The 19027-nt window shown below is 33.8% G+C and overlaps 1 protein-coding gene across 1 annotated transcript; it reads right to left on the bottom strand.

Annotated features, from left to right (window-relative positions):
* Positions 1 to 564: 564 nt before the first annotated feature.
* LOC149256167 (uncharacterized) lies at positions 565 to 1614 on the bottom strand. The gene has a single exon (XM_089455254.1). The coding sequence runs from the start codon at positions 1612 to 1614 to the stop codon at positions 565 to 567; it is 1050 nt and encodes a 349-aa protein (XP_089311380.1).
* Between the last annotated feature and the right edge of the window lie 17413 nt (positions 1615 to 19027).

The raw sequence follows: 19027 nt of genomic DNA, 5'->3' as shown, positions 1-19027 counted from the left end.
TCTAAATTTTTATATCCAATAATTTCTATGTTTGTATTTAAAAAAAAAAAATCAACTAGAGTAATGATTTTTTGCTGGATGGTGTATCTGAGAATTACCATTATGGTTTTTCTTGATTGAAAAAACAATGAGTATCCCAGAGGTATTGAGAATATTAAATAATTACATATGGTATATGGGATTTTCTTTTATTTGTTTTTTGAAAAAATAATTATTTTTTTAGAATTAAAGTAAGGTAATTGGTAAAAGGTTAATTCCCAAATATATATTTTTTCCCATAAGGAAAAAGTCGTAATTTCTATTAATGGAGAAATTACATTTTGCAAATGCACTTGCATTCATAATTGTGGGTCGCTGACCCTTCTTGAAGATGCCTCATTTAACAGCTAAGGTTGTATATGCCTGAAATTAGAGGAAACAAGATGAATGACAGCTTACATTCCGGCTCTACGCAGAGAGCCCAGCTAAAGCTGATTCAGCTACTTAGATGTTATACATAAAATAGCAATAATCAGAAAACTACAAGAAATGTGCACTGATTATATGTGGGTCTAAAGCCCATTCCTAAGGAAAATCATGAAATGGTCTGTGGTAGTATTGATGGGATGATCCATCAATCACCTCTTGGATCAGCCAGTCTTCCCTTTGATTTTGCGCTGCTTCTTTGGATAGCTGGTCCGCCTCAGTGTTCTGTTCCCTGTAGATGTGGCTGCATTTGAAGGATTCAAATGATGTGATCAGTCTTTTTGTCTCTTGGAGGATGTGACTCAGAGAGAATGTATAGCAATGTGTTGTATCGTTCAGCCAGTTGCATACAATTTGTGAATCCCCGAATAACTGAAGGTGGCTGCACTGTTTCTGTATGGCAAAATGAATGATATGCTTTGCTGTGCATAATTCAGCAAAATTATTGGTGCCTCGACCAAGATTAATCTGAATTTTATAATAATGATCATCGCTGAGATATAGCAGCGCTCCTCCACCACATCTTGATTCTTGGGCAGATCCGTCGAAAAAAGCCCAAGGTATCGATTTATCCAGATTTATATGCCTGTAGGTGCGCGTAGGATTTTTTGGAACAGCTGCAGGGAGTAATTCGAAATCTGCAATGGTGTGGCTCAGGATGACAGGCCAATGAGGCGCCTTATTCTGAAATATAACCTGGTTCCGAGCAATCCATATTGCCCAGCAAACTAGCAAAGGCATGTTGACGGATTTGCCTGTATGTAAACGGCACCAATCGCTCCACGCCTCCATAAGATTCTGACCCTGCCAGACTTTGAGGGATGGATAATGAGAAGTAATGTTTTGCCAAAATGCTTTAGTAACCTGACAATTTAGGAACAGGTGCGCTGTGCTTTCCTCTTCTAAACAGCATAGGTGGCATCTGAACGGACCATGGAATGATCGCTTCATGAGATTGGTACCTGTTGGAATTTTATCGAATAGTATGTTCCACATTAAGAGCCGAGTGCGAGGGGCTGCATCCAGCTTCCAGAGATCTTTCCAGATGGGGAGAATAGCCGTGGGCTTGTAAGATTCCATGAGTTTTAAATATCCCAACCTGGGAGAGTAGATGCCGTGGGAAGCGATTGCCCATATTTGATAAAACATATTAGCCAACATGAAGCTACTTTAACTTTTTCGAATTGATACCAAATACGTGCAGCTATATTATACTCGAAAATATATTTGATAAAACATATTAGCCAACATGAATCTACTTTAACTTGTTCGAATTGATACCAAATATGTGCAGCTATCTTATACTCAAAAATATATTTGAGGGAGCCCAAATCATTATCATAGTCATCGTATTTTTTTGCAACTTAAGTTAGAACTCCCATCCAAATGTTTAACGAAATGTATTATCCAATTCTCCTCCAAATGGTTGATAAAATGTATTATCCGACATGAGTCTAGTTTAACTTTTTGAGATTGATACCCGATATATTATATCACAAAACAAAATTCATTATCATCCAACTTTAATAAAGAATCTAAATAGAACACAACTTTTAAATATAAGAATTATTTTATGTTGGAATATAATGGTTTATTTAATAATCAATATTTTTTGGGTTCATAGGTCTCAGAGATATATTTGTAACCATTATGTTCATGAAATATTTGTATTAAGAGATTTATTTCAAGCGATCATTTTTATCAGCTCAATCATGACTCTAAGAGTGTGGAGAGAATTGAACCCGTGATCTCTCAATATCAAAAGTATTTTAATGGTAAGGAATTGAACAATTGAGTTAACCCCTATCACTATAGCTAATATTTCATTATACTCAATTATAATTAAACGGATATTTAATGTCTATATTTTTGTAATGAGAGTTTTTATACAATTCAGTGTAAAAGTGATGTTGTCTCATAACATTATATTTAAATATAATAAAATAATACTTACATTAACAAAAAAAATATTAATAACAAAAAAATATTTTAATATTGACCATAAAAGATTTAATGCCAACCATAAATAAAATATTTAAGTTGCTACTTTGATTTTACATATAGATAGATAAAGTAATCAAAAACATTTTTTTCTTTAATTTTATTTCTAACTTTTGTTTTAATTTTTAATGAATGATATGTGTGATTATTTGACTATGGAATTGACATATCACATCTAAAATTATATTGATATTGCAACCCACTATGAACGAGTTATGTAATTCATTTCATTTCATACTCAACCCCCATATATATATATATATATATATATATATATATTTCAATGTCCATAGAAAGTAACACAACTTTGTATTAACATTATATAGAGAGATAAAGTATGAGGGATATGTTTAATTTACCCAATTCTTAATATGGAGCCCAAATGTAAAATTCAAAAGATATTAGGAAGAAAAAAAGTGTCATAAATAAAATATTTCAATATGTATGTTAAGTAATAGATTTCAATATAACTATTTAAAGCAAGACAAGGGGAGAAACGTTTTAATTTAGGGTATGAGGGAGACATGTAATTCTTTTCATGCTTAGCATAGGTTTGAGCTATCAAACCATGAGATGGATTAAACCTATCAAGGTCCAAAAATTTCTTCAAGTTTTACTCTAAAATAAGATTGCATATTACAATATTTGATCCTTCTCCATGCTTAATAGATTCAAGGTTAAGGTTAGTCAATTGTTCAATTATCAACCTAATTAAAATGATGATCACTTTACCAATCATGCATTACAATATAAATAAAAAATGTCATCTACAAACCTTAGGTTGACTCATTAATGCATAATAAAGTGCATATATTCTTAAAAAACAATATTAAATCCAATACAAATTTACAACCTTATCTCATAACATAAAATTAAATCGACATCCACAATACACTTTGATTCTAAAAATAAATATATGAGAATTATTAAACATCTAAGACCAACTCAAACTTAATCGCTATCGAAAACACAAAAATAATTATATTAGATATAATACAATCATATTCAGGGGTTCTAAACCTATACAATATTTGTTATTATTATTATTATTATTATTTTCCATATAATAAAATACCCTACTCTCTAGTTAATATACATGTGTATGTTACTCTTTAGGATTCAAGGTCATTTAACAACAAGGCTTAAAAGTCATTACAACAATATACTTGATATAAAATCCACACGTCACTTGTAAGAATTTAATCGAGGTGGAGAGGATAATATGTTCCTCCTAATTGTCTGACATAAATGGACTCACCTCCACACAAGGATGTGGCTACTAAAGTCTATGAAGGAATATATACTCTAGCCCCCTCGAGATTTGAACGAGTGACCTCTTAGGAGGAAACACATACTCTTAACAGTTAAGTCCACACAAGCTATTTAAAATCACAAGCACATTTTACATATATCACACCATATAGATATGTTAGTATTCATTTAATGGAAAACTAATTACATTATATTATACATTTCTATGCATTTCTCCAAATTTCATTTAACAACGAGGCTTAAAGCCGTTACAACATTATACTCGATATAAACTCAATGTGCCACTTGCGTGAATTGAATCTAGGTGGGGAAGATAGTAAATTCCTCCTAAGAACTTGAGATAAAGGGACCCACCTCCACACAACGATGTGACTGTTAAAGTCTATGAAGGCATAGATGCTGTCACCCCCTTTGGATTCGAACCTGTAACCTCTTAGTAGGAAACACATGCTCTTAAAAACTAGACCCATTCATTATATTTAAAATAAAAAAACATATATTTCCTATATTCACACCATATAGATTCGTTATGTGAGCATCTTATGGAAAAACAATTATATTTTATGATGCATTTATATGCATTTAACCAAAAACCTCAATTCATATGTTTACTTGTTTTATGTTGGATCTTCTCTTAAATAATTTTAACAAAAAGTTATTTCATATTATTACACAGTTTTATTTCTTTGTTTCAGTCTTTTATATTTCTTTTTCTTATTATTTATATTTTTTATTTATCTTTCCTCCTCCTCCTTCTTTTCCTTAGATTTAGGTTGATCCATTCACATGTTATATGGAATATCGATTTTCTCAACTGCAATATGTTGTTATCAAGATGGTGTGAGGCTTGATTAAGCCTGTATGCTTCTTCGAACAAATTTTATCCCCCACAATTGTCTCCCACCCTTAAACCCTTCCCATAGGTTTTGAACTTAAGACTTAATCTTGTTGAATTTATTTTTTCCATACTATAAAGCTTTACTTATGTTAACCATCTTCATACTTGTTAGGGATCAAGGAAATTTGTTTTCTACATTTGTTTATTTGTCTTCCCCTTAATAATTTATCTTCAAACTATATACATCTAGTTGATTACATGGCATTAGGATTATGGTGGCTTAGTTACTTTCAGTTGATCATTCTCTTATTTTCAATTGTATACATTAAAATAAACCTAATAAACATCATATAATCTAATTTCTATGGTCGTATTGGGGTATATAATTTATTTTTATTAATTGGGTACAGTTTGGGTGGTTGAGACAAATGATTATTATCTTCCCCAACCATTTTCAATTCTGTCAAGTAACATGTTGAACTCTTAACAAGTATATCACCATATTGGCTTCAAAACTTATTATCGATGCCATTTGGTAACCAAATGCATGATTATCATATCTAATAATACATATATTCTACGTTAAAATATGTAAAATATTACTCACTTATATATATAATGGGTTAAATAATCATATTTTTTCAAACTTATTCCAAATATAACTCATTACCACATATAATTAATTAAAATTTATCCACATTTCTTCACATTCAATCCATAAAAAACTATTACATTTGACCTCTTACCATTAGGTTAAATATTATTTACTTTTTATTAAACCATCCAAGAACTTGAATATTTTGAAAGGCTCGTCATCAATAGTTTAAATTATGGTCCTTTCTATTGTACTTTTATTTTCATTAATTCAAAACCTTTTTCGTTACATGTAGGTCCTTTCTTTTCTTCTTTTCTTTTGTAAATTTCAAAGCTTTGTATTAGTCATAGAAACATAGATACATGGATAAATTGGTGTGAGCCAAGGGAATTCCAACATAAGAACTCCACCTCTTTCACATAGACCCACCAAAAACTAGCTACTGACATAGTAATATTTGCATAAACACTACGTAGTTGGGGTTACAAGCTTCCCCCTAGATAAACACAAAAAACCCAAGAGACATTACATTCTTAAATTGAAATATTAGCACCGAAAACCTACTCAAAACTAACGTAGCAAGAGACACTGTGCATTTTGGAGCCATAAAAAAAGGCAGACATTACGAATCCAAAAAACACATGACCAACACCAAACACTAGGTTGAGACACCATACGCTGTTGTAATCCCTCTGGAGAAATGTCCATACTAGGCAAAATTGGAGCAAGAGAACTACCACCTAGGAAATCGACTAAAACCAACCAACTACAACCCTTTAACATTAGTCCTTGTCAGACAAGAAACCATAGCTGGAGCATGAATGCTAGGACCAGGCAATTCACCATGGTCACTGCCTTTTGATTTGCAGGGTACATGGATTTCAACAATATTTCTCATGTGGGAAGCAATTTCATCCACACTGAAACACAATCTCCTTAACATTCACTTGATATTCTCTAGGGATGCAAAGAGATTCTATTTCTCATCTTGTTTGTCGCTAAGAACTAATCCCAACAGTAACTTCAATTTCCAATGAAGGGCCACTGGTTTAGAAATTGTGTCTTTCTGCCTCTAGCGTGTCCCAGATCTAGAACCCATCCACACAAATATTCAAGAAATTTCAAATGAGACAACGAATTCCTTTCTTCTCCCACCTTCACATCCAATTCTCTTATTTCCAAATGGACATCATGAGGGACAACGTTGAAATAAGATGCCACTGATTCATGGGAAAATAATCTTGTGCCCCTCTGTCCAGGATGAGAAGCACTTCCACCATCCCTTCTTCTTCTTTGACGTTACTTTGGAGGCATGTCGGAGTCGTGAAGGGGTTGACTAAAATCTTTATAGGGATTTCCCCTACCTGCAAAAGGACAAACAAATTTGACTCTATCTTCTACAAACAAGTCAGGACACCAAAACAAGAAGTTGTTTTAATAGCCCCAAATTAAATGACTATACTTGGAAATTAGGCCTCTAACACAAAAGGGAGTCAACACAAACTCCACATTAGGCATTATATCCTCCACCATTTGACTAATAAAACACCCCTTCCCAACACCAGACTCGCACTAAAACTAGAACCAGAGGTCTAAAACAAAACTCTTTAACCCAAGCTCAATACCACAAGAGGCCAGCACAACCCTCCACAAAATACCACCCAAGCCAACCATCCATGACAAAATATAGATAGATCCAACTACACAACCTCCCACAATGCAACACAGATAGAGCCTACTAAAAAGACCCTAGACCCAACACCAAGCATAAAAAAAAGAACTCTTAATTTTAGAACTGTAAACAATCCAGAGATGAGAAAGACACACACAAGACAACAAAAAAATTGAGTGAGCGAAAAACAACAAGCTCATAGAGACATAAATCCAGAACAGAGGACTAAAATTTACAATCCCAATTTGTCGAAACACAAAAAAGAGCTCTCCAACCCACAAACCAACGAAAAATATGTACCTAGAACATCACCTTCACATACCACTGAAAAATAATCTTATTCCTCCCTCCCTCCCAAGAAAAAACTCTTCGAAAAAACATGCCATAAAAACCCCACAAACCAATACTTAAACAATACACTACATAAAACGAAATGACAACCCTCAACTCTCGCAATATCTTTCTCGCTACAAGCCATCACTCTAAACCACTTCTAAAAATTTAATAACATACTCATACATATGAGAGACTCCATGTACTCCCACATTAAATGGGAACGTGAATGGCCAAAAGTGACATACGCAAAAGCCCAAGGCCCATCTACAGAAACACCCCCATCAAGGGGGTTACATGTATGCCTTTTCATTTTCATTAATGTGAAACATTTTCCTCTACATGTATTACATGCTCGTTAAAGATGGATATCAAAAAGATCATGGTACCTTATCATGCACCCTTTAGAGGAAGAATTAAAGTTGCTAATAATTGGTTAGCTTTTTGGAATGGAATACTTTAATTTGCAAAACCAAAAAAATTTAATTTCAATTTTTTTCAAAAGTTATAGATATTGTGACGTGACACAACTTTTTAGAAAGTAGTTTGGAATATATTAAACATAATATAAATACTTGCATTTTGAAAGAGAGTTTAAAGGACATATTGTGAAGACTCCATCATCAATGGGGATGCATATTATGTAATTTAAATTGTTGAATCATTTGAATTGCGGTATGTTTTATGCTATAAAAAATATTATATTTAGTTTTTTTGTGTTGATATTCATTTTTTTAATATATTTAATAATTTATCTCTAAGTGTTAATGTTTTTTAGAAGAAAAGTTTTATGCATTCTTCTTATATTCTTCATAAAACAAATGATCCATCCATCTTAAAGTATCAAAGGAATCACTAACAAATGATTGATCCATCTTAAAGTCTAAACAAAATTACTAGGCAATAAAGGTCATTTCCTCATGTTTAACTACTTTGACCATAAAGATTTTATATTTGAATAAAAAATTTAATGACTCATTTCTATCAAAGCATTATACAATTAATTTATCCAATATAATAAGTTTTTAACTTAATTATTTTGAGTCAATACCCATCCTTTTTCTTAGAAAGAATATGAATCCAAGACACTAAAGAAAGAAATATACGCCTTCAAATTTAAATGAAAGGAATCTTCTTAGAATATTTTCCAAATGGTTGAAGTGAGTAGTCAATAAAAAGATGAACTAGAAATAATAGAAATGCAAATCATGGAAATGTGGATATTCATGTTTTAATTAAAACTTCATTTAGAGTATTGAAGGATACATTAATTTTTCCCCAGGAAAAAAAAAATATATATATTTCCATCACTTAAAATACACATTGTGAGGGATCGCATAATTCCAACTATGCAAACCATTTCTTTTATCAATGAATCATGCTCTAAAGGGTCCCACAACATCTAGGATTTCAGCCTAGCCAACCCTCTGTTGTGTAGATCTCTCGAACACCCCTACAAAATCATGAATACGTGTGATTCAATAGTGATATCAACCTCTCTTGATGGAATGGTGGTTGGATCTGTAAGATCATTCTCCCATGAAACTCAAGCCAAGGTACCTTACAGTTCCATATTGAAATCCGAAATTCCTCTTCCAATAGTTCAAGAAGCTCTTGTCATTAATGTTCCCTTGGGGGAAGAGGATTTTAGTTGTGTGGAATTTCTTTTACATCAAATTTTGGTATGTATATTTAATGGATTTATGCCACAACTGATTGATCTCCATAAGTGGATATATGATTCATGGAAACCTCTATTCTCTAATGATCTGAATATTTACCCTCTAGCTCGAGGTTTTTAGTTGTTGTTGTCTTTGATAATCACAGGGACACGAAGATTATTTGGGAATCTAGGCCTTACTTCTAGCGTGGTGTTGGTCTCTTCATGAAACCCCAAACTTATTCATTTGATCTAATTACAATGTCAATCTCCTCAACTCCAGTTTTGGTAAGGCTTCCAAACGTTCCCCTGCATCTTTGGAATTTCCCTTCATTAACATCTATTGGGAGTGCAATAGGGAAATCTTATTTCCAACATTCAGATACAAAGAATTTTCATCTTCCTTCATATGCTCGAATATGCTTGGAGATGGATTTTAATAATGGTTTTCCCACTAAAATAAATCTAATGGCTTCATATTATCTATGGGTTCAGAATCTTGATTTTGAAAATGTATCATTAAAATGTCGAGCATGTTATGAAAGACGACATGTAATCAAGAATTGGCCCAAGAAATTACATAAAAATGGGGCTCGAAAAAAATAGTCAGAGGCCCAAATGGTTGGAATTTGCTCAACTCGAACATTATATTATATTCAAGGAAGAAGAGACCCTAGACAAAGAGAAAGGAAAATAAAGTTAGGAAGAAGGGCACGTAAAAGAGGATCCACTGGAGGAAGAAAAGAACAAGTTGAAAGAAACGAATTTCAAAGAGGATCCACCAAAAGCGGAGATAGAAGAGGCTCATCAAACCCTTGAAAATTATGGTTTCTCCATTCAACTCTTAGGAAACAAGAATGACAAAGCAATCTCTTGGGTTGATGAGGAAAATTAAAAAATTGCTAAAGAAAACAATGCTCACTCACTTAAGGGTGAGCTCTCAGATTTATCAAAAAATATGGGTTATATTCAAGTTGAAGAAAAGGGAAAAAATACTTAGCCAAGGAAAAGGAGAAGGCAGTCAAAATCAAATAAAAAAGAAGTAAAAATGGAATGTAAATGTATTTGGATCCTTGTTGTATTTTAGAAATCTTTAGCTAGAAAGGGAACAAAACATTTGTATTATGGGGTACTCGCTTGAGGGTTTGGATTGAGCCACCATGATTAATCTCAAACCCGTAAAGGATATTGGTAACACTCAAGAAATGTAATGATTTTGGGACAGATCCCAACATTCGTTTTTAATAAAACTATCATATATGTTTCGTATATATATATATATATATATATATATATATATATATATATATATATATATATATATATATATATATATATATTCAAGTTGAAGAAAAGGGAAAAAATACTTAGCCAAGGAAAAGGAGAAGGCAGTCAAAATCAAATAAAAAAAAAGTAAAAATGGAATGTAAATGTATTTGGATCCTTGTAGTATTTTAGAAATCTTTAGCTAGAAAGGGAACAAAACATCTGTATTATAGGGTACTCACTTGAGGGTTTGGATTGAGCCACCATGATTAATCTCAAACCCATCAAGGATATTGGTAACACTCAAGAAATGTAATGATTTTGGGACAGATCCCAACATTCATTTTTAATAAAACTATCATATATATATATCGTGAGGACCAACATAAATCTGATCCATTCATGATCCAAACAAGAGAATCTTCACAAAGAACCAAAACAATTCTCAATATGTACAACAACTATGTCATAAGTATATATCTATCATAACTATTAAAAAATCCTTATACAATAATCAAGATTAGAGGTGAAGGGCTACATCTCCTACTAGCTTTTCATTCACATATTCCTGACACTCGAGAACCTTTGGTATGACTTAAAAAGATTCCTTGGAGACCATGTCGGCCAATGTATTAAGTTCTTTGAAAATATGGGTGCATGAAAACCAATCTAGCTTGTTCATGAAATGTTTGAGAAAGATGTGGAGCCACTATACCCACATAACCATTTGCCTAGTCCACAATGAGTTTTGAATCCCCCTTTATTTGTAAATTGAAAGACACATTATTTACTAAGGTCAATTGTAAAATTACATGGCATAAGCGATGACGATTCCTTCATACATCTCACCTTAGAAGGATTGGGCACTACATTTGATTTTGAACTTCGTATATAACGTGATAGCTTCATTGTGAAGTTGTTTTTAGTGTTTTCTCTCTTATGTTTTTAGAGAGATTGATTTATGAATTGAAGTTGTGATTTAGGGTCATCTACAAAGAGATGTATGTCCAATTTCACATCCTTCCTTCCTTTTCATCCTTAAGTAGACGACCTAAGTTTAAAACCTCGTAAGATAAAATCATTGAGAAATTCTAACATGATTCATATAAATCTTAAAAGAAATAAAATATGGTATAGATGAAATCCTCATCGGCTATTAAATTTGAAGAGTTATTCTAAATTTCAATTTGAAAGGTATATAATCATCTAACCCTTCCACGATAAAATGTTCCAACAATAATTATACTTTAATTGACAAGATTAAACTAAGTGCACACTTCGTAAAACAAAATGTGTAGTAAACTATTAAACTTATAACTTTTAAAATGTTAAAAATTAACTAACCATAAATCAAATAAAATATTATTTTAATAAAAATGGATAAGACACAATATATACTTTGTAATTTCAAATGTAGTATATTTTTGTTATCAATCAAGTGTTAAAAATAATATGCACACTTTGTTAGTAAATATCATCAAGGTTTCAAATTTTAAGAGTCCTTTCCCTTAGTTATATGAAAATTAAAAAGAAATCAAATTCCATATATATGCAACCATATTTGTGTTTTTTTTAGGAATTTGATAGGGTTAAAAATCATAACATAAAGCTTTGGGTACGATGGTAGAATTAAAAATTTGTGTAGCCTCTGAAAAGGTGAGAATTTATTCTTTGTATCCATATAAAGGAAAAATTATTACATCTTGAATTCATTTCTTAAACATACTATGAAGAATTCTCAACCATTGTAGTTGGTGTTCTTTAAACTTAATCCCAAAACATTTGGTAAGTTAGTTGTAGATCCCTTAAGAAAAACATTCAAGTCTTTAATAAAAGGGACAAAAAAACTTACTTCCTTTATGGGCCTTCAGGAATTCAAAAATATAGAATAATTGCATCCATTCTTGATTATTTTATTAAGATATTGAAAATTTAGATATTTTTGAGATTTATACAAATACAAATCTTAGGGAAATTATTGATCAAAATCACCAAGTATATATTTTTTTATTGATACTATTGATTATCCATAGTTTCTTTGAGCCCATGAAAAAATATCTACTAGCATGTCTCTTAGAGAAAATTCCCTAATGCATAGATTCTATGATAACATTATTGTTACCTTCTCCCTTGTTTGCTTAAGATTCCCACCCAAGTATAAAAAATGTTTCTCCAAACATCGAAGGATGCAAATGATAGTGGAAGTTGGGCTTGAAATGAGACATAGTAAATGAGATCTACAAGGGAATTCTCAAGATATTTGGTAGGCGACGTATCATCGTAAAGATGTCAATATTGCTAGAAAACAAGAAAAAAGTGAAATAGTAAAAGTGAAATAAGAATATATGATGAAAAGGGAAATGATCAATATATAGAGTAAAAGAGTTATGATTTAATGATGTGGAGAACTAGATGAACATAATCACCATTCTCACCATTTAAATCATAAATGTATATTTTTTTAATGTTTTCAACGGATAGTCATATCTAAGCTTAATCAAGAACAAATATTTTTTTAATTTTGACTAAGCTTAACAGATTGTTTTCTTAATATACATTTTACAAATTTTTATTGAGGATTATATATATATATATATATATATATATATATATATATATATATATATATATATATCTATTAATTCATTCCAAATACAATTATTTTTTTGTAGGTTTACTTGCCTTCTATTGAAAAATAAACCTAATTATTGTAATGTTGATTCTTCTCTTGACGTGGCTCACCCTAAGAGAAACTAGACCACTCACAAAATAAGAGGGTTTTTTTTTCCAAAATGAACAAATTAAAATAGTATAACGGTTGATTCCAAGCCAATGGCTTCTACTGTTAACCAAAGAGAGCATATCTAGCTGCAGAATGTAACTAGTTTATCCTAGATTGCTCCATACATGTCCAAAAATCAAATTCATAATTGGTTAAAGAAATAATGAAATAAAACACATCACATAGATGCTTAGTGTAACTAGAAACCATCAAGTGGTAGGTCATGAGGAATTTGACACCTCAATTAGGACTGGATCAACAAAACTATATGGATGTCTAGGCTCTTTGCCATAAGCAAGGATGGCTTTGATGCAAGAAAGTATGCTATCCATGTCTTTCAATCCCTGTGAATTTCATCTAGTTGCAAAAGGATATCACCATTAGAGAAATTTTGAGGTAAAAAATGGGCCTAAAAAAATGTACAACAAAAATCAACTTTATAAGAACCAATAAGATTCGATATGATGATGTCAACCATGGGGGATGATTCACCAGTTTTGAAGTGAAAAAAAAATAATAAAAAATAAAAATGAAAATAAAAATAAAAAATAAAAAATCAACTTATCTCCCTACGATTTTACTCAATTTTTAGAGGGAGCACACGTTAGGTGAAGAGTTTAATTTTTCATCCATGGAGTAACCATGTTGCATAATCGACCCTACTACATGAAAAATGTGAAATACATGAAAAAACATGATTGCAATAATGCTTTTTCATGTATTTCACAGTTTTCGTGTAGTAGGGTCCATGGAAAGTATGCAACATGGGTACTCCTTGGATGAAAAAATAAATTTATGACCCAAAAAGCGCTCCCACTAAATATTTGAGCAAATTGTAAGGAGATAAGTTGAAAATATGAGTGGAATTTTCCTTTTTTTCCCCTCCACAACTTGTTGAGGTAATCTAATATTATTTCATTATTTCCACCATTATTTATAATATCCCTTAGGAGGCCCCTTTTAGGCCTCAAAATTTCTCTAATGGTTTGGCTACATTCTTCTTAAAGAGGAATTTTGTCAACAAAGTCTCCATGTGCCAAAAAACATTGATCGTGTGCAAGTATTAATTCTACCTACCTTTAATGTTTCCGATGTTTGACATTCAATCGTTGATGAAAACCAAAACTTTTTATTCTAAATTCTCTTCCCTATTAATCACTACATCCTCTTTCATCATTGGGGGAGGTTTACCATGGTATAACTAATTCAAAGATTAGGCACAAGTATGAGCTCTAGAGCCTCCCCAACCTCCTCTATGATGGGACCAACCCTTTATACCCGCGGGTTAATAATTAATTGTTGATTGAATTATACCAATGATATGGTTGGTTGACCTTTATGGTATTGTACTATAGTTTAATTGTGACTATGACGTGTGTCCTAGCCTTGGGCCTCGTTCCTTCCCGCTCTTACTATCCTATGAAACCCTAAACTGTTCATTCCATTGTTGTTTCACTATGCTGTTTGTGAGGTATGCGATTTCGAGAAATGAGGGTTTTCTCTGTTATCTTTACGTGTGTTTTGTTTCACTGTGCCTGGGCGTGCAACTATGTGAGGGTTTCCACCTGCGTATGTTTTCAATGCTTCCTGTTCCATGCTTGTTTTTGAGGCTTTGGGTCTTGAACCCTTGGTATCGGTCTATGTTATCAGTTTCGCTTAGTTCTGGTTATGTTTCTAGTTGCAAGCTTTGGTTATATATGAATGTCCTCAATGCACTTACTTCATAGTCTAATTGTTTTCTTGGTTTTTGACACAGGTTGCGGTTGTGAAGTGTCTCGACTTTCGACTCTCACTCGACGGTCATCCAAAAGGGAATTTCTCTCTCCATGTTGGTATTTTCTGCCTTGTTTTCCTCCGTCGCTGATAGTCTTTACTCCTTGTGGGCAGCTAGAACTTCTGTGGCCGTAACCTTAATTGTGTGGCTTCTCTTCTGGTTTGCACGAGCTCGGCTCTCCCTCGCTGAGTTTCTTAGTAACCCTTTCCTCTGCGTTTTGTTTTGTTCTTGTAACTGTGGTTTCGTTCTTCGGTTCTAATGGCCTGCTTGTTCGCCAATGCAGGTGAGCGACGGGCTTCGTTCGTCATCCTCACGCCTTATCTCCTATGCCTGAATCGAGTAGAGTCGCTCCTTGGTGTTTTTCCTGTTTGATTGTTTGAGGGTTTTTGCTATTCGTAGGGTTTTATGGGTCTTTAGTTGAGATTTGGCTTCGGCCTTGTTGCACCCTAGCCTCACTGTGCTTATAATTTCACTGTGTAATTATGGTTGTACTATTTAATTTAAGTTTGTGGTAATAGTGGTCCTATGGTGACCTGAGGTTTGTGTCTGGCGCCGTTATGGAAAACTCTATTCTCGGCCACCTGTACTTGGTGACTGTATGCTTAAGCTTGTCGATATTCATTACGAATATATATATATATACAATGGTTTCATTTTTTGATTAAATAGCAATGGAAAGAAATTTGAATTCTATTGGTACCTGTGATGGTTTGCTCATTCTTTCGTTAGTGATATTTTGGTTTCTTCCGTAAGCCCGCTTCTTTAACTTACTGAACTTGTTTTGATGCTTCTCTCTTTCTGTGGTTACTATTCGTTGTCTGTCTTCATTATGTTGTGAGAAAAAAGTAAATTTGATTGAATCGTACAGAAAAATACTTGAGTTGTAATGTATATGGATTCAGATGTTTTTTTTTGTTCGTCCAAATATTCCTATGCTCTTCTCTACTCAATTCTATGATGGTCGAAATATTACAATAGCTATTTCTTTTTTATTTTTTTGTAAAGATCACTCGACAATTTTCAAACCGCCAATAGTTACATTTGGTTATTTCTAGGTAATTGCCTTTTCTTGGTTTGTAAACTAAAAGTAAACTTTAAATAAAACTAAAAATAAAAAGGACGTAAGCAAACACTAACAGTGGCCTGAGACAGTCGTTCCTAGAAAATTAAATGAAAATGAAAACTAATGCAAATTCAATCTGTTAGAAGAGACAAACTCCCAGCCATGACCTCTCTGAGCTGGATGCTCCTGCATCAGGGTCTCGGGGTAGATGAAAATTCATGGCTCTCGCCCATGAGCTCCTCAATTGAATACCCTGCACATTGTATTTGTCCTGTGTCAAGCCACGAACTATCCTCAATAGGGTGGTTCTTCCACTTGATGAGGTACTGTAGGTACTTTCTCCAAGTCTGCTTGGCCACCTGTGTATTGAGGATTCCTTTGATTTCAAGTGGCTGAGCTGAAGGCATTTGTCTCATCCACAAACTACTCCTTTCCTGGGTGTCCCACTTTGGCTGCGTTGAACTGTCCTCTTCCAGATTGGCAGTGTATGGGAATAAATCCTCTGCATTAATGATGGGAGATATTCCTATAGGCATTTGCAAAAACTTACGCAAAATTTTACAAGGTCCAATTTTTTTGAATTTCAACTTATTGTACTCGCCCTTGGGGAATCTTTCCTTGTGCAGATTCGCTAGAACTTGATCCCCTACATTAAATTGTACCTCCCGTCGTTTCAGATCTGCTTTCTATTTGTACCTTTGACTATTGTCCTGTAATTTTGTCTTCACCTGCTCATCTAGGTTGTTAATTGCTCTTGCAATGTCTTCCCTGTCAACACTTCTTCTTTCTAACTGTCCCAAATCTCATAGCTCATGCACTCCTCGGGCATGCATTCCATTCAAGATCTGAAAAGGACTACTTCCTGTGCTTCGATTCAGTGAATCTTTGTAAGCAAATTACGGTTGAGCAAGTACATGATCCCACATTCGTGAATTTTCTCCAACTAGGCTCCGTAGCAGGTTTCCTAAGCTTCTATTCACTACCTCCATCTGCTCATCAATTTGTGGGTGATAAGCGGAGCTGCAATTTAACTTCATGTCCAACGTTTTCCACAAGGTGCGCCAAAAATGACTGTGAATTTCACATCCCTATCAGAAATAATGGACTTGGGTAAGCCGTGTAGTTTGACGACTTCAATGAAAAATAAGTGTGCTACTTGGGTAGCATCACTAGTTTTCCTGCAAGGGATAAAGTGTGCCATCTTCGAAAATCGGTCCACCACCACCATGATGGAAACAAAACCCCATTGTGTTTTGGGCAGACCCAGGACGAAGTCTAGACTGACTAAATCCCACAGTCTGTTTGGAATAGGCAAGGGTGTATACAACCCCATGTTTTGACTGTGCCCTTTCACCAATTGACATATCTTACACCTGGTCACATACTACTGCACGTCTCTTCGCATCTTTAGCTAGTAATAGAAATGACTGAGTTGATCCAAGTTCTTATCAATGTTGAAATGTCCAGCTAGACCTTCACTATGTTTTTCCCGGATGATGTTCTCCCTCATCGAACGTTCTGGAACACACAACTGTCCTCCCTTGAATAACAGCTCCTCCTGCAAGTTATAGTCCAGCCATGGACTATTGTTTCTCAACAAAGGGTTCTGGTAGGCTTCATAAGCCTCCTTGAAATTTATGTCTTTTTAATACAATTCCTTCGGGTGTTCAAATCCCAACACTTGTATTGTGCTCTCCTACAAGAGTAAAACTCTTCTTCTTAGTGCATCTGCTACCTTGTTCCCTTGACCACTAATATGCTTCAATACGAATGTAAAACTTTGCAAGTATTCCAACCATTTTGCATATTTGTGATTCAGCTTATGTTGCTGCATAACATACTATAACGCAGAATTATCAGAAAACATGACAAACTCATTACCCAACAGATAATGTCTCCAATGCTTCAAGGCTTGGACAACGACATAAAACTCCTTGTCATAAGACGTATAATTTTTCCTGCTTTCATTTAATTTTTCGCGGAAATAGGCTACTGGTTTGTCTTCCTGGCTAAGTACGGATCCAATGGCTGTACCAATGGCATCACAACGAGCTTGAAAAGGTTTGTTGAAATCAGGGAACCTCAAAATTGGCCTCTCAGTGATCTTATTCTTTAATACCTAGAAGCTCTTCTCTACATCTTCGTCCCACTGAAAAGGTTGACTTGCCTTTTTGATGGTATCCAACATAGGTGCACAAATTCCACTAAAATTCTTTATAAACTTGCGATAGAAACTTGCCAACCCATGAAAACTATGAAATTCTGTTGGGTCCCTATAATACTAGTGATTACCCCATTACTATTGTAGTTATACCCCTTATTAATATTGTTGTGCCCCTATTGCCCCCATATTGTTATTACTGTGCCCCATAGAATCCCTCTATTGTTATTTTTGTGGCTTTATATTATTATTGTTAGGTCGACTGGATTATATTGTGACTCCTTAGACTCCTATATATAGAAAGGAGGTTTTGTCATTTGAATCATCAAAGAATTGTTCATTTATGTAATGTAAAGGAGGTTGCCCCTCGAAGAGGCTGAATTCTAAGGCGTTGATCTATCTTTTCTATCTTTTCTTGAGCTGGTTTCATAACATTTGGTATCAGAGCACAAATCAAGAAGAAATCATCAAGATAGAAGGACAAATCAAGAAGAAAAAGGTAATAGTGTTGATTGATTCAGGAATCACCCACAATTTTATTCATTGTAAGGTAGAAAAAGAATTGAATTGCTTCCTATATCCAGCACCAAAGTGTCAAGTGATGATTGCAAATGGAGGAACAATAAATTTCTCTGGAAAGTGCCATAATATCTAGCTATCCATGGGAGAATATGTATTGACTAGCCCAATGCTTTCCATTCCAATGGGAGGTGTTGATGTTGTACTAGGAGTCCAATGGCTACAATCCTTGGGTACAATAGCTTTTAATTTTCAAGAACTTTTCATCAAATTTTCTACGGAAGGAAAGGAAGTTGAATTAAGGGGTATTGCAGGGAAACCAGGAAAGATAATCAGCTCTAATAGTATGACAAAGCTTCTAAAAAAGGAGCAAAGAGGTGTAATTGCACAATTATGCTCGCTAGATGTTTCCACATCGGAATCATCTATTTCTCTAGATCTCCAAAAAGTCCTGGACAATCATTCCAAGGTATTTGAGACTCCCAAAGGTCTCCCACCTATGTGTGATCATGATCATGCTATTCATCTGATTCTAGGAAGTGTTCCTCCAAACATCAGGCCGTACAGATATCCCTATGTCCAAAAGAGTGAAATTGAACGTATGGTTGCAGAAATGCTAGAGGCTG

The sequence above is a fragment of the Pinus tabuliformis genome, chromosome 7, assembly GCF_031772625.1.
Source record: "Pinus tabuliformis cultivar Carrire ecotype Pingquan chromosome 7, CPIR1, whole genome shotgun sequence".
In the NCBI taxonomy this organism is placed as follows: Eukaryota; Viridiplantae; Streptophyta; class Pinopsida; order Pinales; family Pinaceae; genus Pinus; species Pinus tabuliformis.
The sequence above is the reverse complement of the archived record's forward strand: the minus strand, read 5'-3'. Positions and strand labels throughout refer to the sequence as shown.

Excerpts from the sequence above, each read along its gene's own strand:
- LOC149256167 (XM_089455254.1), bottom strand. The coding sequence starts at position 1,614 with ATGTTTTATCAAATATGGGCAATCGCTTCCCACGGCATCTACTCTCCC.